General features: G+C 42.9%; 1 protein-coding gene across 1 annotated transcript in view; it reads right to left on the reverse strand.

Annotated features, from left to right (window-relative positions):
* The window catches only part of LOC311261890 (protein unc-13 homolog B-like), a gene marked incomplete at its 3' end in the record, with an annotated part of 83,642 nt that overhangs the window by 36,354 nt on the left and 33,024 nt on the right, over window positions 1–14,264 (reverse strand). The window contains exons 9-10 of the mRNA XM_084360903.1: window positions 2,332–2,613; window positions 1,661–1,748 (exon numbers count right to left, since the gene is read on the reverse strand). Coding sequence (XP_084217029.1) covers window positions 1,661–1,748; window positions 2,332–2,613 — 370 coding nt within the window. The remainder of the gene's footprint in view (window positions 1–1,660; window positions 1,749–2,331; window positions 2,614–14,264) is intronic.

The following is a 14,264-nucleotide window of genomic DNA, read 5'->3' on the forward strand; positions in this document are numbered from 1 at the left end:
TAAATAAATAATTGGCTGCTTCAGTCATAACACACTAGAAGCTTGGACCTCAGAAGTAGAGATGCAAGACATTTCACATAGCCACTGCATACAGAGGGATATCTCCGGATATCTTCCTTTGTCTTCCTATTGTCCTTTTTGATCATTTTAGCCTTAAGATGCTCTTGTGAAATCAAGCCCCAGACTTCTTTTGTCTTGTGTTTTCATCTATTGTTCATAATAAAAAAAGGCACCTAAAAAAAGAGTGACTAACTCTAGTATGGTGTAAAGGTTAAATTTCGACAGCTGCACTTCTGCTGGCACTACAATACACAACCATATGGGAACCGTTGCTTCAAACGCAGTCAAACAGGTCCAACAAGAGCTCTTTCTTCATTCTTCACACCGTCATTTCTCAGATTCTGTCTCAGAATTCTGAAATATTTACCTGCAAAGTCGGCAAGTCGGCGAGTCTTCAAGAGCGGTGGAGTCTGGACATTTGTGACATCTGTGTCTTCTCAAGGACACTTCAGTAAGGCAGATGTTTGTCAATAAAGGGCTTGAACCCACTTGTCCCCCTATTAATAAGTAGCCCGACTGAATTAATCTTGCGGAATTTGTAAGTTCATGTTTCCAAGTCAGCAATCTCTCTACTGACAGCACCCTTGCGATTTAATTTCTCTCTCAGTGCATCGTTTGTTTCCTTCTACTTCACTTGAGAGAAATGAAATGTTTAAAAAGTGGAGTGGATTTTCAGGTTGGAAATAAGCCGTCTGGGAGATCGGAGAAAACAAGGAGACACTGGTACTCACACCGAGAGTAGCCAACAAGAGGGGCAGTGGGGACAATTCTTGGTGTTTGAACAGAATGTGATCAACACCTGGTGATGTGTGAGTGTGTACTAATCACAATGTGACAGCTCAGGTCCCATCTGGGGACAAACACAAAACACCGGTCACAACAGCATATGTAGTTTCAGGGTTAAAGTAACTGTAGGATTACAACTAGGTTAAAACTTAAGTAGGTATGCATGTAGTGTTTATGGCTGGGTTAAAATAAGCCTCCAAGGAATGAATATAAAGTCAATGCAATTTCCTAGATGTGCCTCGATGTGTGTATGCATGATTTATCTGCTCCTAATACTCACACAGATCCAAACACCAACGTCAGCTGTAAGCCACCCCAAGGTTGTTCGCTAGGCCTTATCATAATCTGAGGAATCGTTTTAACTCACAGCACCATATCTAGGAACTAAAAATGTTCTGTAAGAGTTGAGCGATAGCCGGAACTGAAGAGACCCATAGTGGAAAGGGGTATTCCAGATCAAAGTGGAAACATTTAGGAGCATAAAAATGGTGCAAATTGCTGTGGCATGACTGGAAACTCAACCAACCCATAGGGGAAAAGAGGCAGAGAAAGTGTCATTGCAAGAGAGAGGGGGAGAGAGAGAAACAGCAGTGTTCATGTGCTTGTACTGTATATCTGAATGTGTGCACTTTATGGGGTTTTATTGATTCAATTTGATTTCCTTGTGTGCTGTTGGATAAATACAGTGTAGTTTACAAACTATATAGGTATGACTAATAAATATATGTGTGTGAGCATGGCTGTGTAAGAAAGAGAAACAGCCAAAGAGAGAGAGAGAGCAGTTGGGGTGGGCAGAGAGGGTGAGTCTTTGTACCTCGAGAAGTTGTACTCTGACTTTGTTGTATGCTTTCAGCCAGCGAACTTTGGATGGAGAGCAGGGTGGGGGGCCGTCTTCAAAGAAACTGAGAATGGTAAAGCAAAAAGATCAACAGGCTTAAAGGGACAAATTTCAAAAGAATGGCAAACATGAATATATCAGAATAAAATCAATCCAATGAATCTCGTGGTCAAAGGATAGGTTCACAATTAGTGTGATCAGACAAATTCAGACTATTGAAAGCTCATTTAAGCCTCATTTAACTTTAGAATGTGTTTACATAGGAAGCTTATTATGATGGGCTCATTTAGTGATACGATTTTCACGCCCAGTGCCATGTTGTGTAAATAGCAAAAGCACCTTCACCCACTTGTGCGCCCCTGGGCGTGATAGTCTTAAGGTGAGGTGGGGTCAGGCGCACTGATGGTGCATTGCTATCTTGAGGCAGCAGAAAGAGACAGCGCCACAGACCAACAAAAAGCTGGTCTAAAGTCAAAGGCGCAGTCTGTTTCCTGCTATTTATTCAGACAGTAAGTGCATATATGGTTTCTGCTGCTGGAGTATCGCTGCTGATAAGGTCATTAATATTTTCCTCATTTATGACATATTTCTCCCCTCTCACCTTCGAACAAATTATGTAAATTTACATGTCTACTGTTCGTACGTACCAGATTTTAGTCTGAGTCTTGTTATCATGGTTGTCCAACATAGGTTTGGGCAGGATGACTGAAGAGTCTTTCAAATCTTTGTTGGAACCAGGCTCTGGAAGTGGATGCAGCTCTTTCTCAACCTCTTCTTCCTCCCCCTCTTCTTCTTCGTCCCATGTTGATGGCTGGCTACTGAGAGCAGGACGTGGGCCGGGATCTCGGCGCTCCTCAGGCTCAGAGCTGAGCTGGGAGCTGGCCGGGCTGAGGTTGCCTGATGAATCAAAGCGGCTGCTGTCCGGAGGACTGTAGGAGAATGAGATTTTTATTGAGAATATTTCGGTGATTTGTGAAAGCAAAATGTAGTTAAAGGACTACTGTAGAATTGAAAAGTTTTATTCCAAAATGCAGCAAATTGGAAACACAACTTGCAAAACTTGGAAAATTGTAAGACATTGCATTTCTTTTTTTACTGTGACTCAAAATAAAGAGTTTCAACTTTGAATGGAGGACAGTGATTTTGGAATTAAACAATTCTTTTCATTTATGAAAACAAAAACTGGGAGTAAAAGTCAGGGTAAATAAGTTCAGCATCATCAGAACAAGGAAGGAAGGTCACACAAAACAAGGAAAGCTAACAGGATTCAATAGGGTAACATGAATGAATGAGGCTGAATGCAGCCAGTGTCAAGAGACAGCACTGGGAGGTCCTCAGCCCTGATGGGTGGTCATACTGCATGTTTAAGGCTATGACAGCATGCTCATAATGAGACCAGCTATGACAGTTTTTCATAGCCTTGAAGGTTATGTCTAAAAGCCTGTATCTGAGCACAAAAGAAAGACATATCCTTCGTAATTCACCTGCATCTACAGAACATTTACAGCATCTACTAATGTACTTTATGATAAATGCACATCATTCATAATTCTTTAACCTTTTAATAAGATTGAGACTAAAAGGTTAAAAACTCTCTTAGTGCAAAGGGGATACGCTTAACCTGGATGATAAAAACATAAGTGGCTGACTGTGTCACTGCTGGGTGATTGAGACTGCTAACAAGGAGAGTGGCTCTGTGCTTTATCTGGCATGATTTACTTTGTCTTGGACGAAGGCCAAATTACCTCTCACTGTTCCTTTTATTTCAGTGTCCAGTCTGCCTCCGTGGTGTGCATTGCCACACCATCATAAATCTATCAGAGTTTGATTCATATAAACAAATTGGCTGAGGCTTGGAGAATAATTCAGAGAACTGCAGGGGACAGAGAAAGGAGGGGCTTTATACACGCCTCACAAATGAAGAGCTAATAAATACAAACCATCGTTTTTTTCATTCATTGCACGTCCATCAATGTCAGGAAAGCTATTACGGCGGTTCGTTAAGCACAAAATAGCTCCAGTGTATTTACACATAATGGTAAGCACCTTTCAAGCATACTTGATCATTTCATTTCTTATGAATTTGATGATAAAACTTACAATGACAGATTTTTACCTAATTGTGTGTATTTATGGCTAAGAGGTGGATATGCAGTATGTTCTGAACAAGGAATTTGGTTGGTTCAACCACATTTAAACATGTCTAAATCTAAACAAATGCTTTGGATTTTTAAGTCAAATTGTGGGATGAGAAAGGGAAAAAATGAATACAGAGACACTGATATGAAATGTGGTCCAAACACAACCTAAAAAGGGGAAAAGTACTGCAGGGAAGGGGCTATATATTGGTCTGCACTAGCATGATAAATGAACAATACCATTTATCATACAAATTGTACTAGCCTTTTCGCAGCTTCCTTTGCCAACAATTCCTTTGGTTGCTCTGCGTCCAAATCTGCATGCACGGTGTCAGTTGTGTCAGCCACGCTCCTATCTACCTCACATGGGGTGATCTTTAACTGGGGTTTATCGAAACCTTCTGCTAGGGATGCTGAGTCAAAGGGGAGTGCAGACTGTGGTGACTGTGCTAAAGTGTCACAGCTTCCTGTTTTTGAAGTTTCTGTTGGTCCTTCTGTATCACTGGCATCTGCACTTCCAGTTTCTCCAGAACCTGGGGAAGGTTTCTCAGACTCTGGCTCACAAAATTCATCTGTAGGTTTTGTACTTTGGGACTGAGGTTGGGCTGTGACCACAGGAGGGGTGGATTCAGCTTTAGGAGGCTCAGTGTTCCCAAACATTGAGCCAAGTTTCATGCCAAACACAGATGAAGCAGATGAGGGTTCTTCCTTTCCAGTTGGCTTTTCATCCTGGAAAATACCAGCTGAAAGGTTCTTAAAACCAGAAAAGAGACCACCATCTGTTTGTGGCTGTGGTGTCTTCTCACCAGTAGCTGTAGATGGTGTGGTGGAGAAAAGGGATCCAATAGATGATGTGCCTTCAGCAGCAACAGACATAAAGCCAAATTTAGTTGGTATTTCAAATATACCCTTGGTTTCAGGAGCTGGGGGTGGTGCAGCTTTGTCAGAAACTGCAGAACCTGGCTCCTCTGAATGCTCAGCGTGCTCACCATCCACTGCTTCTCCCTTTGATGGGACAGTTTTCATGGTGGGTTCAGTCAGAGAACTTTCTTCTGCCTCTGATTTGTCTGTTTGTTCTGCCTCCTCCACTAATCCTTTTTCAGGAACCTCAGAGTCCTCACTGCTTTTAGCATTTTCATCACCAGGTAAAGGTGTCTTCTCTGTGCCTGTCTTTTCAGTGCTCTCTAAGATATTTACCTTAGCGGAAGGATCCCCTTCTCCAGGCTCTGTGCCAGACTGTTGATGTTCCTCAGATTTAGCTGTTTCAGGACCCTTGAATATACCAAATAGGTCACTTGTAAGGGATTCTGTACCAATGCTACTTGGAAGTCCAAAAAATGAGCTTTTCTGTTGTTGTTGTTGTTGCTGCTGCTGCTGCTGTTGTGGCTGACGAGGAGCAGGTGATGAACCAAAAAGTGAACCAGGTGAACTTGAGAAAAAGCCACCAACAGTTGTTGATTTACTTGGGGCACTTGGGGTAGAAAACATAGACATAAAGCCAGAAAATGGAGCCGGTTCAGGGGGCTTCTGTGGTCCTGGCTGTCTTGGTCCAGCCATTCTTGGTCCACCCATTCTTGGTCCAGCCATTCTTGGTCCAGCCATTCTTGGGCCCCCCATCCGTGGTCCTCCCATCCTTGGTGCTCCCATTCTTTGTCCTGGTGGGCCAGGTGGCCTTGCCATTCCTGGCATGGGCTGTTGCTGTGGTAGAGGACTAGCAGGTCCCAATGCCGGATCTTTCAGAGGCCCCACAGCTGAAGATGTCATGATTTCTGGTGAGTTGGTACCAACAGTTTTTTCTTCATCCAAAGAGGAGGCCATTGCAGCAGAATTATTACTTTCAAAAGGTTTCTCTAATCCATGTTCAGGTTCTTTAATAGCTTCCCCAAGCTCTGATTTAGCATCAACCGGCTCCTTTGCAGTCTCATCAGAGACTGGGGCTTTTATTTCCTCTTCAGTAGATTTTTCTGGTTCTGAAATGGTAGCCTCTGCTGTAACTGCACCCACCATGGATTCTGCAGTAGTTTTCTCTGTAACTTCTATCACTGAATTGGCTACATTTGCCTCTTCAGATTTTTCCACATCTGCAACGGCTGTTTGTTCGTCACCAATAACCTTTAAAGGTTCCTTAGATAATATTTCCACATCTGTGGCCGCTGTCTGTTCCACATCAGCATCTTCTGAAGGCCCTTCAGTTGATTTTTCCATATCTGCAACTGCTGTTTGCTCTTTATCATCAACTTTCAAAGGCTCCTCAGTTGATTTTTCCATATCTCCAACTGCTCCTTGCTCTTTATCATCAACTTTCAAAGGCTCCTCAGTTTGTTTTCCTAACTCTGGAATTGTGATCTCTCCTTCAACAATGGCCTCCAAATGTTCAGTTTCATCATTTCTTTCTGGTGGGCTTTTGATGGCACCTATATCAGTTTCATCGCCTGTTCTCTTAATTTCAGAAGTATCTGTTTCAGATGTAGCAACTTCTGCCACAGCATCCACTGTATCTTTCATTTCTTTGTATTCTTTGGGGATGTCTGACTGTTCCTCACTTACTATTTTTACAGCTTGTTGGTCAAGCAGTGTCTCTTTCTCTAGTAAATTACTGGCAGCTTTTGCCGTTTCAGCTTCAACCACATCTGAGGAATTTTCATTACAAGAAAGTTGTTTTTGCATTGTGTCTAATTTGTTCCCCTCCAGATGTGGATCTGTTGGGAGAATAGAAATTTCAGTAGTTCTCTTATTGATGTCCAAGTTTGAATCTTTACCATCTTGATATGTCTGCTCTAATTGGAGCTTTAACTCGACTGATGATGTAGAGGGAGGACCATGGGGTGCATTTTCCATGGCCTTAACAAGGTGATCCTTTTCTTCTTTTGAAGAATCATTTGTGTCTGAGGGTTGTATTTGTTCTGAGGCAATATCCTCTTTCACAGGAACAATTATTTCTGGCTCTGTCTTGGTTTCCTCCATGAAAGACATACCAAATAGGCCAAACCCAGTTTTAGATTTGTTACCATCAGAACCCCCACCAAGTGAAAACACAGAGGAAACTTTGAAAACACCCTCTGTTTCAGGTGGTTTAGACACTGCAGGCTGTGCCTCTGATGCTTGCTGGTTTTGTCCACCAAACATGGAGAACAGCCCTTTTCCAGAAGGCTCTGAACCTCTGGTTGGAGGTGTTACTGTTGGTCCTGGAGGGGGTCCTCTGGGTCCAGTCTGGGGTGAAGCACCAAGACCTCCAAACTTGGAAAACAAACCTGCACCAGGGGTTTCTTTTTGTGTAGTAGAACCTGGAAGAATGCCACCAAATATAGAAGATCCAGTGGAAGGTCCTCTTGGTGTTGCACTACCCCCAGTGTGACCTCTTGGGCTAGGTGGTTGCTGAGGTGCAGATGCACCAAACATGGAAAACAGACCTTTGCCTGGAGGTTCTTTGGGTGGAGGACCTCTAGGTCGCACACTTCCAACAGTTGGACCTCTTGGACCAGATGGTGGCTGGCTACTAGATCCGCCAAACATAGAGAATAATCCTTTTCCCTGTGTCTCTTGTGGGGTTGACTGTGGTGGCTGGTCTTTGGATCCAGGTGAAGATGGGGCATTTGACCCCCCAAACATTGAGAGTAACCCTGAACCAGGAGTGTCCTTGGTAGATGAACCAGGAAGAATACCACCAAGTATTGATAGCCCAGTTTGGGAGGGTGTTTGCTGTGGGGTTGCAGTGGAGCCACTAAACATTGAAAATAAGCCTATTCCTGGTTGCTCATCAGGCTGTTCAGCTTCTGGCTGACTAACCTTGACTGCTAAACCATCGTCCTTGGAGGTTGTGATTTCCTCTGTGGGAGATTTGACAGGACTGGGTTCAGGAGAAGATAAGATGACATCTCTTTCAGTTTTGTCATGAAGCTGTTGGATTTCGTCAGGTGACTTTACATCTAAGGGTACTTCTTCCTGTGGTAACTTGTCAAGGGACTGGCCTTCTTCAGGTAATACAACATCTACAGTTGTGCTTTTGTCCTTGTGGGGTAACACTTCAAGAGTTCTAGCACCTTCTGGTTCTAAAGTTGTAGTTTCATTCTGGCAGGCCAGGTCACGGAGAGGTTTAACTTCTTCATTTGTTGTTATTTCTGTAGCTCTGTCCTTTGAAGACAGCTCAAGTGATGGCTCACAGGTCAGGTCACGGAGAGGTTTAACTTCTTCATTTGTTGTTATTTCTGTAGCTCTGTCCTTTGAAGACAGCTCAAGTGATGGCTCACAGGTCAGGTCACGGAGAGGCTTAACTTCTTCATTTGTTGTTATTTCTATAGCTCTGTCCTTTGAAGACAGCTCAAGTGATGGCTCACAGGCCTCAGTGATCTCAGCTTCAGAGAGAGTAGCTTCTACAGTTGAGTTTATCTTGGTAAGGGTTTGCTGTGAGTCACGTTCATCTGCATGTGTTTGATCTGCTGTAGTCAGTGTAGGTGACATCTCTGGTGAGATGATCTCAACCTGCTCTGGCTCAATGAGTGCCTCTGTGCTGCTGATTTCTGTAGCCCTTGCATCCTCTGATATCACAGACTGTGTAACAATATCAGAAGGTAAAGAATCCTTAGAGTCTGGTTGTGATGCTGCAATTGGAGTGGTATCTTCAGAGGCACTTACTTCTGGCAGCTCAGACTTGCTACCTTCATTGAACGGATGTTGAATTGTCTCTTCTTCTGTTGGACTTGCTGCTGAGACAAAAATATGAGGAAGCCTAACATAAGGTGTTGACTCACATGGTTCAATCGCCGAATCAACAGGATGAACATCTGAGCAATTAATGCCAATGTAGATTGATCTTGGGTGGCTAATTTTCTCCTGTGATATGTTAGCCACAGTTGAGACCTCACCAAATCCAGTGTTGACATCAGCAGACTCTGTGGGTATAGTTTGTTTGGTTTCCTCTGAATGTTGCTGCCTCGACAGTGTTTCTGAAAGTTCTACTGAGCCACCTTTACTTTGAATTTCTTTGATTGACACAATATCTGCTGGTTTACCTGGTGAAAATTCAGAAGGGGGCACATCTTCCCTTGGTGTCTCTCTTGCTGGGCTTTCATTTTGTGTTGCCTGTGCTTGCTGACAGCCTTGAAGAACAGATGGAGACTTGAAACCATGCATTGGTGACTCATTGGAGGAAGAGACCAAATGTGATATCATTGGGGATGTTTGAGGGCTCACACCATATAAAAGTGGTGCTGGAGCCTTCTCTGTCTGTAGGGCTGCAGATTGATCTTTGGATAATCCAGATGGTAAAGAAGCAACTTGTTCACCTCTAATATCCAATGGGCTTGATTCCTGGAAGAATTTAGTTTGTGTTGTTGGAGATTTAAGAGGGCTTTTCCTGTGTGATGGATAATAATCTTCATCTGGTAATTTGAAAGCAGAGTCCTTTCGGTCTCTAGCAAGTGCTGGTGTACAGGGCGAATGACTTGATACAACAGACATTTGTGGGCTTTTATCAGTTGTCTCCGGTAATTTAGCAATTGCTGGGGCAATTGTCTCTTCAACATTGCTGTGCATGCGAGAAGCACTCAATGCAGATGTATCAGGAGTAACTGCAACATGGCTGAAAGCAGGAGTCTGTGTTGGAGTAACGTGTGTCCTGTTGTCCAAAGGTATGAACATACTCTGAGTGTGGTGGGGTATAACAGCAGCTGGTTTTGTACTTTGAGATGAACCACTGAATAATGAAATCAAACCCTTAACAGATGCAGATCCTGCTGGTGTTGAAGATACCTCTGGACCTTGCATTCTAGCTCCAAAACCTTGGTTCATTGGCCTCTGGTCATGTTTTGTTGGGGGTTGTGATATAAGTGCACCAACCTTAGGTACATATTGAATTGAAGCCACAGTACTTGTGGGTACAGTTGGTGTGTGATATTGCTGGACAGTGACAAGAGATGGGTATGGATCAGGTTGTTTTGAGAGTTGAAGAGGTTCTTGGGCATAATAATCTGCAGTCACAGTGCTCTGCACAGGCTGTTCATGAAAAGACTGTATATAAGGATCCATTCTGTATATATCATGTGCTTGCTGAATTACTGGAGCAGGCAATGACTGAACAGTCGAAGATTGTAGGGGAGAAACACGGGATCTATTATACAGTTGCTGGGTAGAAAAAGGAGGCAATGCTTGTCCTTTATTTGTCATTGTTCCACTATCTGACAGGCTTTCCTCAATGCTCCCACAGCTGTCCACAGTTGGCTGCTTGATAAGAATATTGGGTCGAACTGTCATGTCATGCTGAACAATTGTATCTTGTCTTTGTAACTTTGGAGCCTTTGGCTGAGATCTAGCAACGGATGAAGTCAAATCAATATCCGTATTAGGTTGCTGGTATTGTTGTGGGACTGCATGCTGTGTGTGCAGCTGATGTATATTTGGAACCAGTTGATCAGGCTGTTTGGATTCAAAATGTACATCACTGATCTGCGTATATGCACTGTTCAGTGAGAATGTAGAAGATGTACTGTTCTGCATAGCATAGGAAGCTAAATTCTGAGGAGGCTGTATATTCCTTTGAATAGGTGCCAAAGAAGAAACCGAAGAATTCATTTGGGCAGAGTTCAATCCTGTTCCTGACTGCATTCTGAAATGTATTGCAGATTGAGTGGTGGCCTGTGTATCAATTGAATATTTCCTATGTTGTAGTGAATTCTGAATTTGAGAAAACGCTGTATCTTCTCTGACCTCCGTAGGAGTTGTTGGAGATATGGGTTTCTGCTGATGGTAAAGACTACTCTGAGTCGGAGAAGACACATAGGGAGAGGAAAGATCTGTTGCATCTTGAAGACCAATCAATGGGGTTTTGTTTTGAGGATCCACAGTTAGGTCAACAATACCCAGTACTGTTTTCTTTTGTAATTGCCTTCCAGTTTGCCTTCTATCAAACATTTCTTTCTTTGTGTTGTTATTAGTGTAATTCATGGGTTGTCCATCTTTTGGTTCAGCCTGATTACTTGAAATGTTAGTTGTATTAAGGCTATCTTTTGCAGAGAAGTCCACTGGCTTATTTTGTTGACACGTCTCCTTGAAGATGCACCTTGAATCAGAAAAGACCTCATTACTGTTGTAGGTAGATATCTCTCTATGCAATGTCTCCGTTGTGTTGACTACACTCAAGGGTTGTCTCCCTTGTTGAAGTGCAGATTTATCCACCAAGAGTGGTACACCAACGGAATCAATCCTTGTTACAGCTGCAGTTTTTCTGTCCAGTGGCACAGCTCCAGCTGACAAGATATCAGGAGCTATTTCGGATTGTTTCTGGTGTTGTTTTGGAGACATGTCCAGGAAGCTTTTGATAGAGTTAGCAGGTGCTGATTCTCTCTGATGTATTTCTCGCGATGATCTGCGCACAAATCCTTGTTGCATATGTTGCTGCGATTCTATCAGCATCTGTTGCCTTTTCGGTTGCTCCTTGTATGGATGCAATTCCACAATTAGTGGAACACCCACAGACTCTCTTTGAGAATATGCAAAGCTTGAAGGCCTTGTTCTTACCAGTGAGACCAGATCTGTATGGTCTAGCATGGTATCTAATTTACATGTCTTAGTTGACATATCTAACGTGCCTTTAACAGAGTTTGCCGGAGCTGTAGAGAGCGGATAAGATTGGAGAGTGGCCTGTGACACACCATTGGTATCACTTACTCTGGAGTACTGCACTGTCATACAGCTGGGAAGTGGTGGATGCAGAACAGGGGCAATGTTTCCATCAAAGGTTTGCTGTTTTGGCATGGGGATCAAGGTCTGGGGTTGCTTCTGGCATGTTGATTCCAGTGGTGCTGGTTCAACAACCAGGGGAATACCGACAGAATCTTTTCGGGCAACTGCTCTTGGACTTGGCTTATTAATAAGTGAAAGTGCTTCACTTTGAGTCAGCTCATGTTCTGGCATTGTTGTTATCAGTGTGGCTTGGGATGGCTTGGGTGACATATCCAGTGCTATAGCTGTGACAGGTTTTGTTGAGGTAACTATGTGATGTGTTTGAGCACTGGCAGATGATTGTAAAGTTGAATTATTTGACTGGGAAAAGATAGCAGGTTTGCTTTGCTGTGACTGTTGTTGATATAAAACAGAATCTGAAAGGCACTGATTCTGATTCTCAAACTCCTGCTGTACATTTGCTGGTGATCCCTTAATATCACCAAAAGGTTCTTGAGAAGGGATATCTACGACCAGGGGTACTCCAACTGAATTTTTTCGTGCAAGATCACGAGCACTTGGCTTGCCTCTCATAAGTGGTATAGCTTCATTAAGAGAATCATCTGTTTTTACCTCCGGTACCACCTCCTGCAATTTGATGGAGGATTTAGACGTCATGTCTAGTGTGGCCTTCACTGTATTGGCTGGTGCTGTGGCCTTCTGTTGTACTTGACAATTTTCAAAGGATTCAGATGACTGACCTAAAAGAGATTGCTGTCTTGGTAATGGTTTCCTATTACCTTTAATAGTATGAGAATGAAATTGTTCAACAGGTAGTGGTTCAATATATTCTGTTGTTTCTCCTTGAGGCACTGGCGATTCTCCTCTACATGACAAGTCGATGGAATCATTATGACTAGGACTTGTGTCAGTCTCCTCAGAAGTTAATGATTTTCTCTTTGTCAATGACAGTGCCTCACAGAGGGGATCCTTTGGCTGCACAACAGTTTGTGGAGGCGGCTGGGATTTTGTCTTAACAGACATATCCAATGTAGCTTTAATTGAGTTTGCTGGTGCAGTGGTCTCCTGATATTCCTGAGGTTTCCCACTTAACTTATAGCAAGGAAATTGCTGTCTCAAACCAGCTGTAACTACTGGTGGGCTTTGCTGCATCTTTAGATGCACATTGAATGATGGATTTAGTTGCTGTCCCTGAGGGCCCACTTCTTTTATTATAACAGGGCTTACCACTGGTGAGTTACATACAGATTGAAGTGATCCAATTTTTGCAGGTTGTTTCAGGCCTCCATCAAGGCTAGCTGCTTGAGAAGATGAAGAGCTTCTTGTTACTGATAACTTTACATTACTGCCAGCACTCTTTGGTAATTCATCAGATGATTTAACAGACGGTTTGGATGAAATATCTATTACACCTTTGGCAGATGCTGTAACATCTGGTGGGCTCTGCTGCATCTTTAGATGCACATTGAATGATGGATTTAGTTGCTGTCCCTGAGGGCCCACTTCTTTTATTATAACAGGGCTTACCACTGGTGAGTTACATACAGATTGAAGTGATCCAATTTTTGCAGGTTGTTTCAGGCCTCCATCAAGGCTAGCTGCTTGAGTAGATGAAGAGCTTCTTGTTGCTGATAACTTTACATTACTGCCAGCACTCTTTGGTAATTCATTAGATGATTTAACAGACGGTTTGGTTGAAATGTCTATTACACCTCTGGCAGACGCTGTAACATCAGTTTGGTTTGTCTCAGTTATAGAGGTGCTGTGGGAGGCTGGTCGTCTTTGGAATTTCATTGTAGAAGAGTTATGTCCAATTTTAATCTCTGGACTCGGCAATTTTCTTCCTGACTTGCTGTGTTGATCAAGTGGCACATAGTTGGTTTGAGAAATTGTGGTCAGATTTGAAACTCTTGGACTTTGCTGCAATGTGCCCTCAGTCGGATATTCTGAATGAGGCAATTCCATTTCTTCTTCCTCATTCTGTTTAGTGAGATCTACAGCAATTGTGGTCTTGTCAGTCAAGTCCATATTTGACTCAGCATCTATCTGCTTTTTCTCTTTAAATCTTTTCAACTTGTACTTTGTAAAGTCAACAACTTCATCTTTTTGTGTGGATTCTACACGGGCATCTGTTGCATCTTTTTGTTTGATATTTTTGTTTTTATCAATTGTGGCAGAAAAGTCTAGGACTTTATTGCATAGTTGAGGCTCAATAGGAGTTCCAAAGCTGTGACTTTTTTTGTAAAGGTGGGCTTCATTATATGTACTTGAGCTGTCATTCAGTATATGTAATTGAGGTGTACATTCCTTAGATGAAACTTGTGGCTGCCTTTGGTCCACTGCTAAAGTAACACCAGCTTTGCTAATGTCAGATGTCCCTGTGACTGCAGTCTTAGTTGCTTGTGATAATGCTCTGGGTTTGTCTGCTTGCGATGCCTGCCTTGCAAGCTGGGGTCTCTGTGGGGAAACAGAGGGCACAGTCACAGTTGTAGAAGATGTAGTGGGTAAACTCCTAACAGACGTTGTCTGCGCTGGAGAGGCTTTGGTAACAGTTGGTGATGTGGGCAGTTTCCTTCCCGACTGTACAATTCCTGGGATTTTTGAAACTGATGGAGTCTCAGGAAGGCTTCTGGCATTTTTTGAAGTATCTAAAACCTTGCCAGACATGGTTGGTGATGTAGCAGGTGTTGAGGATGACAGTATATTTGCTTTACGTGGATCAGTGTTTTGAGACATTCCAGTGGAGCTTGATTTTTGTCTTGGTT

This window comes from Pagrus pagrus (genome assembly GCF_965226575.1).
Source record: "Pagrus pagrus genome assembly, chromosome: 8".
Taxonomy (NCBI): domain Eukaryota; kingdom Metazoa; phylum Chordata; class Actinopteri; order Spariformes; family Sparidae; genus Pagrus; species Pagrus pagrus.